The sequence below is a fragment of the Cucumis sativus genome, chromosome 6 (assembly GCF_000004075.3).
Source record: "Cucumis sativus cultivar 9930 chromosome 6, Cucumber_9930_V3, whole genome shotgun sequence".
Classification (NCBI taxonomy): Eukaryota; Viridiplantae; Streptophyta; class Magnoliopsida; order Cucurbitales; family Cucurbitaceae; genus Cucumis; species Cucumis sativus.
In genome coordinates, this window is record NC_026660.2 from 14,740,118 (window position 1) to 14,752,648 (window position 12,531).

Below are 12,531 nucleotides of genomic sequence, written 5' to 3' on the forward strand. Positions count from 1 at the left end.
AAAATAATTTTTTGATGGTTGAATAAAAAATTTTGAGATCAATAACAAATTATCACATTATTTATTAAATTATTGGTGAAAAGTTTTTCTTTCAAGACTCCAATAACTTTCAAAGACTCCAATCGGGAGAGAGTCACATCACATGAAATCAACAAAAAATACAACATCAACTTAAGTTTAAATACAACATGAACTCAATATTAAATATAATATCAACTCAATTTTAACTCGACGAATCAAATTTCTCAGAAAATCTTGGGTGAGGAGACATAAATTAATTGATTTTTAAATTTGAAGATGTTTTCGACGTATCGTACCAAATTAAAGTTATTTTCATAGCTTATTTAAGTTATTATTATTATATTTTATAAATTGTTAAAATATATATATATATTTATTTATGATAACTTCGATAATTAATAACAAAATTTAGATGTGGATAGAAATTTGATAATTAAATTAATAGTTATGTTTCAATGGATATTATTATTATTATTATTATCTTGGTGAAATATTCAGTATTATTGAAGGTTGAATGTTGAATAGTCTTTGAGGCTTCTGGCTTTCTTTTTGTTTTCTTTTTTTAATTTCCCACCGATCAGATTTTTCTCCCAAATTCACATATTTCCGATCATCTTCTCCGATTCTCAATTCCATGGCCAGAGGCGCTTCTCAATCCCAATCCTCAACCTCCTCTGGCTCTACTGCTAGACCTGGCGTTGTCGCTCCTCGCGGCTCTGCGGCGGCCACTGCTGGCCTCCGTCGCCGCCGTCCTGGCTCTACTTCTGCCTCCGCCTCTACTGGACTCGTAGGCGGCGGATCAAGCGGCGGCGGTAACATGCTGAGATTCTACACCGACGATGCTCCAGGCTTAAAGATTTCTCCCACCGTCGTCCTCGTTATGAGCCTCTGCTTCATCGGCTTCGTCACTGGCCTCCACGTCTTTGGTAAGCTCTACCGTGCACGATCCGCCGCTGGTGTTTAATTCTATGCTGAGTTCGTTTACCGTGCCTTTTCCCTTCCCGATCTTTTCGTTTCCTAGATTAAATGTTCAAGTTTCTCTGTAAATTTCACAATCGTTTTACTTTCTTGAGTTTTCAATTCCATCACGGTTGTGGACGTATCAAAAGGAACGAGGTCGTTCTCTTTAGCTGATAATTTCTCTTTGGATCAATCTAGTTCTTGTGAATGATGCGGATTGCAGAGTTTTTTCCTTTTTGTCTGTGTATTGAGTTAATCTCACTCAAAATTGTGCTTTTATATGGTATGATGATTAGCTATTTCTTCTCGATTTTGTTTTGGATGATTTAGCGGGGATTCTATATATGGTTTCTTCTTTATTAGCAAATAAACTTTGCACGTTTTCTGATGGATACTCACACATTAGATTCGTTTATTAAAGCTGATGTTTGATTTTGTTATTTCTACTTAGAATTAAAGTTGAGAAGATAGAATCTGACTTCCTAAAAAAAACAAAAAATTCTTTTTATTTGTGGATTTCTTGTTTTTACCTTTTTATCATTTGCTTTTTACCAGTGAGTGAAGTGGAAAGTGTGCATGAAGGCATCTATTGTTAAGAAGGTTAAGGTATTGAGCTTAGAGGATGGATAATTTGACCGTCCGTTTTGCTCTTAGATTTATTAAAGAGACCTGTTTGTTTCTAAGTCACAACGCAATGTAGTTTTGTTGTCACTAACCATTGAGATTTAGCTCTTTGTTGCATCAGTTTAGGGCACCAATTCGGCGAGAGACTTATCTATTGAAGATTAAGTAGTCTATGTTATGTTGAGATCATTTTGGTTCCAGATAGAGTAAGTAAACTAGTCTATTGTAAGTCGCATCTCGGAGTGGTTTGGCTGCCACGACCTATTGAAAATCAGCTTTTTGTTGCTGCAATTCGTGAGGAACAGATGTATTAAAGATTAAGTAGTCTATGTTGAGTCCATTTTGGTTTCAGATTGAGTAAATAAACCTGTCTATTGAATGTCGCTTCTCAAAGTGGTTTTGCTTCCACAATCCGTTGAGATTCAGCTCTTTGTTGCTTCAACTCTTAAGAAACGAGTCTATTGGATAAGACTTTCTGTCTTTCACATGAGTTAGTAAGGCCGTGATTACCTTGATGGAGCTCCATTAATTGGAATTGTAGGCTGCAAGCATTGGATACTTGAGAGTGTGGACCTCTTTTTCCGTTTTGTTGGCTGAAGTCGTTCCTTAGTAAGACAATAACAATCCATTTGGAACAATGGGTTGGGTGGATCTTTGAAAAGTTAAGACACATAGAAATAAATAGATTGCCTAATGAAAGGTCTTTTGTATTGAATGTGATGGCAAGTGGAAGAAATTTGTTATTTGAAACTTTGTTTCATTTGATTTTCTGTTAAAGGTTTAGTTGTGTGATTGTGACTGACAAAGTTCATATTCTAACTTCATTTTAAGGTACACTGGCTGAAGGAAATAGTTTAGATGTATGAGAATAATGTTTTAGTATCTGTTCAATGTTTTTGCTTACCGAATTGTTGGTATCGAGTATATTTGAATCCACAACCAGCTATTTTTACGAGATAGACACATTGTGTGGCGGTCTTATTTTTGAATCCACAACTAACGATTATTGAATAAAACTTTCCTTCCTTTTTAGGATTCACTTTAATTCAACCACTGTTTGAATATGTTTAGCAACTAAGAAAACCTGAGAAATTGTTTATCTCAATCTCAATTTAGAGTTTACAACTGCAGGATGCAGGGCTGAAGGTTAATTTACCTTTTCTTTGGATGGACTTGACAAATACGACGGTCACCAACATATTATAACTAGGCTAAACACGGATCCATTATGATAGGAGAAGATAAAAGGACTTGGATATCAATAATTTATCTATATTATAAGAAGTATGAACATCTATATTAGGTTTCTCAACCAGCTAAAATTAATCAAAGATTCATAGGAGAAAAAGAAAATGAGAAGGGGTTGAAAATTAATTTATTGAGGGAGATTTACAGTTCTGCCCTGTTGGTCTCATGGCTGGATTAAATAACATTGGTTGGGTTGAGGGAGTTTTTGGGTCCAATCTTTCCCTTTCTTTCAGGAAGGGGAAGAGAGATTGGAAAGATGAAGTACAAGAGGATATACATTTTTCCATTCCATTTATTTAAATATGCTATTTTATATTTCAAATCTTTAACAAAATTGGGTTCTTAAACTTAATTTAATCTTAGTATTTTTAATTTTGTAGAAGTTTGGCCCAACAAATTTAGTATGTGACCATTTAATATTTGCATTTTCAAATCAGAATCTCTAAAATTGAAATAATTAAACAACTAATTTGTACACACTAAAGTTTAGAGATAAAATAGTTAAACATATAGTGAAGTCGTGTACCCGTACACGACTTCCATGCAGTGGACCCCACATATTCTATTTTTCCTTATTTTTATATTTATACTACGGGCCCCACATTTTTAATTTTCTCATTATTTATATACGTGGGTCCACACACTTCACTTTTTCTCATTATTTATATATACATACTCACATATAATATAATATATATATTATACATTCAAATTCTAAAAATATCTTTCTTTATTAAATTAATTTATTTTTTTATTTTTTTCATTATATATATTTAAATATCACAATCTTCAATCTTCAATTTTTCTTATTAAATTCGTTTTTCTAATTTAATTTAATTCTTTCTTAATCAAAATTATACATATATTTTTTTTCCAATTTTCAATTTTTTTAAAAAAATCTCATATATTAACCAAACATGTTATTAAAAATATATTAAACAAATTAAAAGAGTAATAATAATAATTGAGATAAGTTAAAATTAATAAAAAAAATAATAATAATAACACTTGAAGCCACACACATTGATAATTGAATAAAAAGAAATTCATGTTTATGGTAAAAGGAAAAAAACAAGAATTGGTTCTATTACAAATTAAATTTAAAAACTTAATGGATAATTTTGAATTGCAAATTTATTGTTATTATTATTTTTAGAGTACGTTTCAACTTCTTTCAATTACTATTATTATTTTATTTGTTTAATGTATTTTTTAATAACATATTTGGTAAATATATGTGTTTTTTTAAACAGAAAATTAGAAAAAGATATATATAATTTTGGTTAAGAAATAATTAAATTAAATTAGAAAAGATGAATTAATAGGAAAATTTGAAGATTGAGATATTAAATATATATATATATATAATATATATATATATATATAAATTATTATTATTATTTTTATTTTTAATTTGTTTAATATATTTTTAATAACATATTTGTTAATATATGAGTTTTTTTAAAAAAATTAAAAATTGGAAAAGATGATATGTGTAATTTTGATTAAGAAAAATTTAAATTCAAGTAGAAAATGAATTTAATAAGAAAAATTGAAGATTGAAGATTGTGATATTTAAATATATATAAAAAAAATAAAAAATTAATTAATTTAATAAAGAAAGATATTTTTAGAGTTTGAATGCATAATATATATATTATATTATATGTGAGTATGTATATATAAATAATGAGAAAAAGTGAAGTGTGTGGGACCCACGTATATAAATAATGAAAAAATTAAAAAATGTGGGGCCCAATGTAGTATAAATATAAAAATAAGGAAAAAATAGAATATGTAAGGTTGCATGGAAGTCGTGTACCGTACACGACTTCACGTCAAAACAACTATTTTTTAAAATAGTTTTGCATCCACCCTATTTTTGATATATGTTTCAAATTTTACATTATTTTTAAAAAAAATCCAATAGTTAATGACATAAAACTAAAAAGAATTTAATTGCTGTAGTAAACAAGGACATGTTATTAGAACTAAAATTTAGGGACCAAAACAACTTTAATGTACCAAAGGAAGAAATTGTGCAAAATTAAAAGTTTGATATCTTTCAAATTGAACATCTTTTGGAAAATTGATTGTAGTTTCTCTCAAACCGAGATCTAAATAAATAAAACAAAATATATAAAAGGTTGTGATCCTTTGGAGATTTTTGAATGATGTTTGGGTTATGATTAAGATGGAGGATATTAGAGTTTTCTCTATTTTTAAATCCTATGGTTGGTTTGGTTGGTCCTCCATCTTCGTAAGCGCTTTCTACGGTGAACGTCTCAGAAAGAAAGGAAGAAAACAAACAAGAAATGATGTTGAGCCCATTTTTGTATTCTGCTTCTTCTTCAATCTTCTTCTTCATCCCAAATAATCAAAATGACTGTAATCGACATCATCTTCCGAGTCGATTCCATTTGCAAGAAATACGACAAGTATGATGTCGAGAAACAGCGTGAGCTCAATGCTTATGGTGATGATGCCTTCGCTCGCCTCTTCGCCGCCGTCGAACTCGAAATCCACGCCGCTCTTCAGGTTTCTTCTTCTTCATTAACCTTCTCTTATTGTGTATTGTTATTATATCCTTCCTATTGATTTTTAAGGCATTCATTTCGTATTAGAAATCTGAGGTTGCTTCAACTGAGACGAATAGGGCTGCTGCTGTTGCGATGAACGCTGAGGTTCGACGGAAGAAGGCTCGATTGATGGATGAAGTCCCTAAGCTTCGTAAATTGGCTCACAAGAAGGTCCGTTTTCCCCCACTACTCTTTTGTTTATTGTTATTTTAGGGCTTTGTCTTTTCTGCTTCTTTCGTTTTCCATGAATGTGTTTAGGACAAACTTGAAATTAAATGAGAAACTAAGGGCTGTTTTATATAAAAACTTATAAACAAACAAAAAGGATTCAAGTTTTATTTCATAAATTTCAGAATTCAAATTTCAATTAATTGTTTAAAATGTTGTGTTTGATATATATGTATATATATATATTTATTTGACTAACTGTTATTTAGTTGAAAATAAATTATTATTGATTTATTTATGAATATGATTTATGTTATAAAAAAATGGTATAATTATTATTTTCAATATTATAATATTAAGATCACCTAATCTAGTTAAGTTAGAAATATGAAATTCGAATCTTGGACCAGGAACATTACAAAAGATGTTTTCAGGATTTACATTATTTTATTATTGAATCTAAAAGCAGTTTTTAGGAACAGAATATGAATTCAGGGAATATAAAAGCATAAACAAAAATTTGAATTCTCTACCGAATAACCATAAAAGAAAACAATCAAACTATGGAACACACATCTATGTATGAAACTTCACCTCCGCTAAAAAACAACCTACCATGTGAAAATTCACGATGTCACTCTCTCACAAACTTATTTAACTCACACCCTTTCCCCACTCGCAATCTAGCAAAAAGGAAATACATTGAATTAGCACATCCAAACTTCAAGCATTTCTATCTAAATAAGTTGGGATCTCACAACTTTTTAAAACTTTTCCGTTATGGAACAAATACTCAACTGAATGTTGTTGCTTATGTGTAATGAATACAGGTTAAAGGGGTTCCAAAAGAAGAGCTGGAGGTCAGAGATGATCTTGTTCTTGCACTAGAAGAGAAGATTAAAGCCATACCAGATGGGAATACCTCAGGAGCCAAACATTCTGGAGGATGGGGCTCCTCCTCCTCATCTAACAATATCAAGTTTGATTCATCATCAGGTTTTCATGTCTTCTTTTTACTTTTTAAATAAGCAAAAAACGAGAGACATGTTTGTTGTTCGGATTTGATTGTTTACGACCCGAGTTTAGATGGAAACTTCGAGAGCGAGTATTTCCAGCAAAGTGAAGAATCGAGTCAATTTCGAAATGAGTATGAAATGCGGAAGATGAAACAGGCATGTGAGTTTCTTTACCATTTTTGTTAGGAGAATTAGTTCCAAACCTCATTTTATATTGCAATAGACTCAACACGTAAACTATCAAACATGAATAGAATGAATTAAACTTAGAGCAAACCTAGTTTTTTTAATGTACTTCCAATCCAATGATTTATCGGTTTGGTAATGATCTTTGTAGGACCAAGGTCTTGATGTCATATCCGAAGGTTTGGACATGCTGAAAAATCTAGCTCATGATATGAACGAGGTGAACATCTTTAAAACCCAATAGTTTAAACTTTTGAGTTGATTGGTGATTAAACCCGCTAGAAAAGATATACAAATTGGGGGTTAATTTATTTGCTTTAGGAGTCGTCGTCTAGCTAATTGGTTTTATACTTGACCAGGAATTGGACAGGCAAGTTCCGTTAATCGACGAGATCGACTCTAAGGTAGAGTTTTAGATTATTTGTTTGATGAAGATTAGAGTCTTAGTCTTAGCTGGTTGTGTTTTCAACGACAAATACAGGTGGACAAGGTGACTGACGAGATTAAAAACACCAATGTTAGGCTCAAGGAAACACTCTATGAGGTAAAACTAATATTGTTTTGCAAACAAGTAGTAAACCAAATTGTTTTTGTTTTAAGGATAATAATTAAGTGTACGACAATATTCATAAAGAATCGCAAATATAGAGAAAATTTATTATTGATGATAGACTTCTAGCAGTGATATAGTTCATGATCGATGAGCTTTGAGAACCAAACCTAAATTTTGTCATATTTGCAAATTATTTGACATGGTACTATATTAACAAATACTTGGACTGATTGTTGTATTTGATTTTGAATTTAAAGGTGAGAAGTAGCCAAAACTTTTGCATTGATATCATTCTTCTCTGTGTAATTCTTGGAATTGCTTCTTACTTGTACAAGTGAGTTCTCTTTCTATTAACAAATATGATAAGAAAAAAATTGTGACTGTTTGCTAAAACTTGGCATGTTTGTGCAGCATATTGAGTTGAGTTGATTTAAGAGGTTATTGTTTCATTGGTTAAAAAATGGGATGATGTTGAGCTACAAGGTAAATATGGTAAACGTGGAGGAGGAGCATTCATCAACTTCAATACTATGCACCGCACTTTGATGATCTTTTCAGCTTTGTGTAGAATTTCATTTCATGGGTTTATTGTAAAATATATATCCCCCATTTTCATTTAGCTTTATTGAGATTTGTAAATTTGTTGTTGGGGGAAGTCAAGTATAAATATATAATGGTTTTTTTTCTTTTTTTTCTTTTTTGTATGTGTGCTTATTTTCTGCTTTTGGAGTAAATAGATTTGGAACAATAATGTTTACATGAAAAGAAATTGAACTTTGTAAAACTTTCAATTTCATTGAACTTTTAACTTGTTTAACACTTGTTGCTACATGCTCAATTTTTCACTAAATTCATCTAATTTAGCATAGAAGTAATAAAATAAAGGTTGACATTAAGTTTATCCTTACTAGAGTATAAAATTCGTAGTGGCACAATATAATTATGAAAAATGCTTTAGTTTATGAATTTCTATTCTTAAATTTTAAAAATGTAACTTTTTAAACTCCATGTTTTGAAAAATACGTTTAAAATTAGACTAAAAATTACATTTTGAAAACTCAGATTGTGCACCTATTTCCAGATATGCAAACACACTTATCCTTAAAAATGAAGGATAAAAAAGGTAAACTTTAAAAATAATTACGGTACATTTTTTTCCCTTTAAAGAACACAAGAAATTGGAAAATAAATGAACTTTCAACTCAACATCAATAAGAAAAGGGCAGATACCTAACCAAACACAAATAGTGGGAAGAAATTGCAAATGTTCTCGTAGAATAACTGAACTAATCGTCAAAATATGGCACACTTACCTGATTAATCTTTTTAGCAGTAAATCATGTATGTATGTGTGTGTGTGTATATAAGAATAATCATGTTAGAATGGATTGTTAGATTAGATTTAAGATGTCAATAAACATGTTACAGGTACGTAGTTTTAAAAAAATGTATGTTGTATGTTGTATCTAACTTCCTTAGATTCACATTGACATACCTAAATATACAACACATCCACAGAACAAGATGAAATGTTCAAATTAAAATATCGAGAAGCCTAGTCCTTTCCTGATTCTGCCATGCTTCTTTCCTTTAACGCATCTTCAAATTTTAACTTCTCTGGAACAAAATCTGGAGATGAAAAAGAACATTTGTGATGTTTTATAAGGTGTCTTTTGGTTTAGAGATGAAGCATCATTCCAATAATAGCAGTATTTAAGAATTATGTTATAGGCACGTTGTATATACCTGAAAGAAAGTCGTATCTCTTCCTTTTGGAAACTACTGATGCTGCAACAACAAAGGAGAATCTTACTACTACTTCCAAGAAAATACATCTAAAGCAATGGTTTGGTAATTGCATGGAAGCAAATTGTTTAGTTTTGATTCCAAGCAGGATAAACATTTGATCTATGGGAGGAAATATTCTGGTATATTCATTTGTTTAGTACAACTGTGGGGGTGGAAAATTACATCTCCAATCTTAAAGGGAGGAATTATATGCCAATTACCATTGATTGGCCTAAACTCAGTATGGCAGTTTTGCTAGACACACTTGAGTTGAACATTTTGAAAACTGTACATGCCTAGAAATTCAGTGATGCTCAAACAAGAAATAGAAAAAATGGAGATTAAGGATTAACATTTCATTTTCAATGCATAAATGTTTTGTTTCCCAGTTATTTTGAACTTGAAGAAGCAGGGCTTTCTTTTTCTGTCTCCCAATTTTAATAGAAGAGAGCTCATGGTTCCAGAACTATCCATTCATATGTTTATACCTAGATAGGTTACTCTGGTCGGGGAAGAAGAAAAGGCCTTTCTTTCCCTTTCCAACCTCCCACATTCCCCACCATCAAAATGTGGTCAATCAATAAAAAAAAGTATCCTCTGAGTTCTCACAATTGAAACTAATAGTAATAGCAGATAAAATGAAACAATAAGTAAAACAAAAGACATCAAAATTTCAGCATCGTCTCGATAAAATTGCCTAGCCAGATGAGAGAGATCTGAATTTGCTATGTATTAGTGGTTAACAGAAGAAAACAAAGGAACAGATGTACGAGTTTTCCTTCTCTCTAGTAATCCAAAGAGAACAATAAGCAAGGATAGCCAAACAACATAAACGAATCAAGAAAACTCAGGGCCTCCAGGAGTAAGCTGTTTCTCCCCCACGCCAGTGAATAAATGCCATCAAAATATCAGCTGCCCTTTCCACAAATGCCTTATTCCCCTACGTATCAGCCTCTTGACATCAGTACATGCAGGATCCCACCTTCCCTCATTAATGTATCTGTTTTTCCTTCCCTTTGCCCAATATGCCCTTCCTCACATATGTCTTCAGCACTCGAGGCCTAACAGGGATCCACGAGTTTTGCTTTCTCTCCTGATCCAAATTGAAATTCACACTGCCTTCCCCTTTTCCGACTCCCAAATACATACTTCCCCAATCCTCTATCTTTTTCTGTCCCCTTGCCACCTAACTTGAAGTTGTCCAAAAGAAAGACTACTGATAACAGTTACAGTGCCCCTCCACAATCAATTTATATTTATCTCAAGTATCAAATTTATCAACTTTGCTACCACTGCTTATTTATTGTTCCTCCTCGTACATGTGAACTTATTGGGGGACCTATCGCTAGACATAGCTAGGGTGAGTAAATCATCCAGCCAGACATAATGTAGCTTAATGAAATGATTTATCGAAAGGCTGGATTCAGCCGCTGTAGAAATTTGTTATGATAGTATAAGCCGGTACTCCTCTACAACATAATTCAAGTCCCTTGACCAAGTAATTGTTGTAACCTAAATCTAAGGTCACAATCCGTGTTAAACTATGACCATCATGACATTAGATCACCATCATGTTAACAGTTTCGATTATAAAAGGGTAAAGCCCCGTCATCACCATGAAAGATAGTGGAGCTGGAATCCAATCAACTGTTTTCAGGTCCAAGTTTGACCCTTTTTTAAATATGTTCACAGGTCTAACTTTCATTATAGAAAACTGACAAGAAAGGCAAAAAAGGAAAAACCGTATGAGTTCATGCAAGAGATGCAAATGAACATGGAACATATAACAATAAAATAGAGAATAGAAACATTACATAGATGCTTGTAAGCAAGAGACTTCTTGCGATCCTGAGCACAACATGCATATGCATCTTTGCAAAATTGTACGAGAAACATCTCCTGCAACAATTAAGAAGTTTACAGACACAGAAAACCCAATTTTATAAGAAAAATACCTAATTCTTCAATAGAGCTAAAATTGGACAATTTTAGGTGCGTTCGTGCGTTAGTGATGGTGTTTAAATGCTTACCGAAGCTTTGTTGACGAGAAACAAAGCTTCCTGATTAATACGCAAATCAGAATTTTCATCCCTCATGATTTTCTTGATCCGATGCATAGGGAATTTATAAATCTTCTCCTCGGCTTCTTCTTCTGCGGCATAACGATTATCTTCTTCCTTGGCATGGTTCCGTTTAACTTTCTTCGATTTGGAGGTATTAGATTTTCTACTTGTGGTTTCGGCTTTGTCTTCATCGGCGGCATCGGCGTCCTCAGAGGCTGAGGCTCCTGGAGCAGAAACAGCTAAGGCGTGGTTGTCCTTGACGGAGCCATTGTTGGTGCTAATGCTAATGCTAATCTTCTTCTTCTTCTTCTTCTTCTTAGAAATATCCTTGTCGGAATTTCTGGCATTGTTGTGGGTCTTGGCTTTGGGGGATGGCTTGGAGGTTCCCACTTCTTTGCTCTTCGCTTCCGTACTTGATTTTTTGGATGATGCCATTGTTAATGTTTGGTTGTTTGTGAAAATTAGGGAAACGTTGGGTCCTTTTTCTCCATGGATTTTACTCTTTTTCACGTTTTGGGCCTATCCGTATGGCCCATACACTTTCCCAGAATAACAATCACTGTGGGACGTTTTGTCAGTGATAAAAACTAACGGGCTGTTTGGGAGGGGTTCATGGAGTATTAGAGTGGGCTTTAGCCCACTCCTTGTTTGGGCCTAATCCTCCTATCCCATTTCAACCTCCCATAACCCACCTTCTTTGTCTTTATTTTTTAATTTTCACAACTTTATTATTATTTTTGTAAAGACATTAAAAAAGGATATACAATTTTATTTTTCTATCTTAGAAAAGGATTAAAATTTTAGTTTTGGTTTTTTAAACTCAGTATTGTATTTTTAAATATTAATAGAGAGTGGATACTAAAATTTAAAAAAAAAGTTTATAAAACTTAATTTTATAAGATTTTTTTAAAAAAAATAGAAAGTAAAAGATTTAGACTCTTCACACAAATAATCATCATTTGGTTTTTATTTCTGTTTTTTTTTATAAAAATTTAGCTTAGAAGATTTATTTATTAACTAGTTACCTATTTTACAAATATTTTAAAAAGTTAAGTTGAAATTTTAAGAGAAATAAAATTTTTAAAAACTTGTTGTTATTATTATTATTTTTAAATTTTGGTTATTAATTCTATTCTCATAGTTAAAAAACATGACTTAATTTCAAAAATAACAAAATGATTAAGATTTTTTATTTTTTTAAAATTAAAATTAAGTTGATAAACATTATTTGTGTATACAAGCTTCCATAATTTGTTATCATTTTTTACTATTGTTTTATTGGATCAAAATTGGAGAAATTAAAAAAAAATAAAAATAAAGGGTTG

At 31.7% G+C, this 12,531-nt stretch overlaps 3 protein-coding genes across 5 annotated transcripts; 2 read left to right on the forward strand and 1 right to left on the reverse strand.

Moving 5' to 3' along the window:
• Positions 1–518: 518 nt before the first annotated feature.
• Positions 519–1,289, forward strand: LOC101211539 (protein transport protein Sec61 subunit beta). The gene has a single exon (XM_004149493.3). The coding sequence runs from the start codon at positions 656–658 to the stop codon at positions 983–985; it is 330 nt and encodes a 109-aa protein (XP_004149541.1). The 5' UTR covers positions 519–655; the 3' UTR covers positions 986–1,289.
• A 3,648-nt stretch (positions 1,290–4,937) lies between these two features.
• LOC101211289 (syntaxin-71) lies at positions 4,938–8,156 on the forward strand. Of its 2 annotated transcripts, XM_011658918.2 has the most exons (9): positions 4,941–5,391; positions 5,478–5,603; positions 6,431–6,596; positions 6,687–6,772; positions 6,954–7,022; positions 7,162–7,206; positions 7,284–7,346; positions 7,613–7,689; positions 7,767–8,156. In XM_011658918.2, exons 1-9 carry the CDS (start codon positions 5,236–5,238, stop codon positions 7,777–7,779), a joined length of 801 nt encoding a protein of 266 aa, XP_011657220.1. In that variant the 5' UTR covers positions 4,941–5,235; the 3' UTR covers positions 7,780–8,156. The 2 variants fall into 2 exon arrangements, with proteins under 2 accessions (XP_031743863.1, XP_011657220.1); XM_031888003.1 differs by lacking the exon at positions 7,613–7,689 and having other exon boundaries at positions 4,938–5,391.
• Positions 8,157–8,731: 575 nt separating this feature from the next.
• LOC101211039 (chromatin accessibility complex protein 1) lies at positions 8,732–11,669 on the reverse strand. 2 transcript variants are annotated; one of them, XM_004149491.3, is made up of 4 exons: positions 11,174–11,669; positions 10,958–11,042; positions 9,102–9,143; positions 8,732–8,984 (listed from the first exon to the last, which is right to left on the reverse strand). In XM_004149491.3, exons 1-4 carry the CDS (start codon positions 11,639–11,641, stop codon positions 8,911–8,913), a joined length of 669 nt encoding a protein of 222 aa, XP_004149539.2. In that variant the 5' UTR covers positions 11,642–11,669; the 3' UTR covers positions 8,732–8,910. The 2 variants fall into 2 exon arrangements, with proteins under 2 accessions (XP_004149539.2, XP_031743864.1); XM_031888004.1 differs by lacking the exons at positions 8,732–8,984; positions 9,102–9,143 and adding an exon at positions 9,725–10,857.
• Between the last annotated feature and the right edge of the window lie 862 nt (positions 11,670–12,531).

Bases quoted from the DNA above. Each gene is read 5' to 3' on its own strand.
- LOC101211039 (XM_004149491.3), bottom strand. From the start codon at position 11,641: ATGGCATCATCCAAAAAATCAAGTACGGAAGCGAAGAGCAAAGAAGTG. The intron at 11,043-11,173 runs GTAAGCATTTAA...TAATTGTTGCAG, and splicing joins TTCTCGTCAACAAAGCTTCG to GAGATGTTTCTCGTACAATT. The intron at 9,144-10,957 runs GTAATGTTTCTA...TTGTTGTTGCAG, and splicing joins TCTTGCTTACAAGCATCTAT to CATCAGTAGTTTCCAAAAGG.
- LOC101211289 (XM_011658918.2), top strand. From the start codon at position 5,236: ATGACTGTAATCGACATCATCTTCCGAGTCGATTCCATTTGCAAGAAA. The intron at 6,597-6,686 runs GTTTTCATGTCT...ACCCGAGTTTAG, and splicing joins CAAGTTTGATTCATCATCAG to ATGGAAACTTCGAGAGCGAG. The intron at 6,773-6,953 runs GCATGTGAGTTT...TGATCTTTGTAG, and splicing joins AAATGCGGAAGATGAAACAG to GACCAAGGTCTTGATGTCAT.
- LOC101211539 (XM_004149493.3), top strand. From the start codon at position 656: ATGGCCAGAGGCGCTTCTCAATCCCAATCCTCAACCTCCTCTGGCTCT.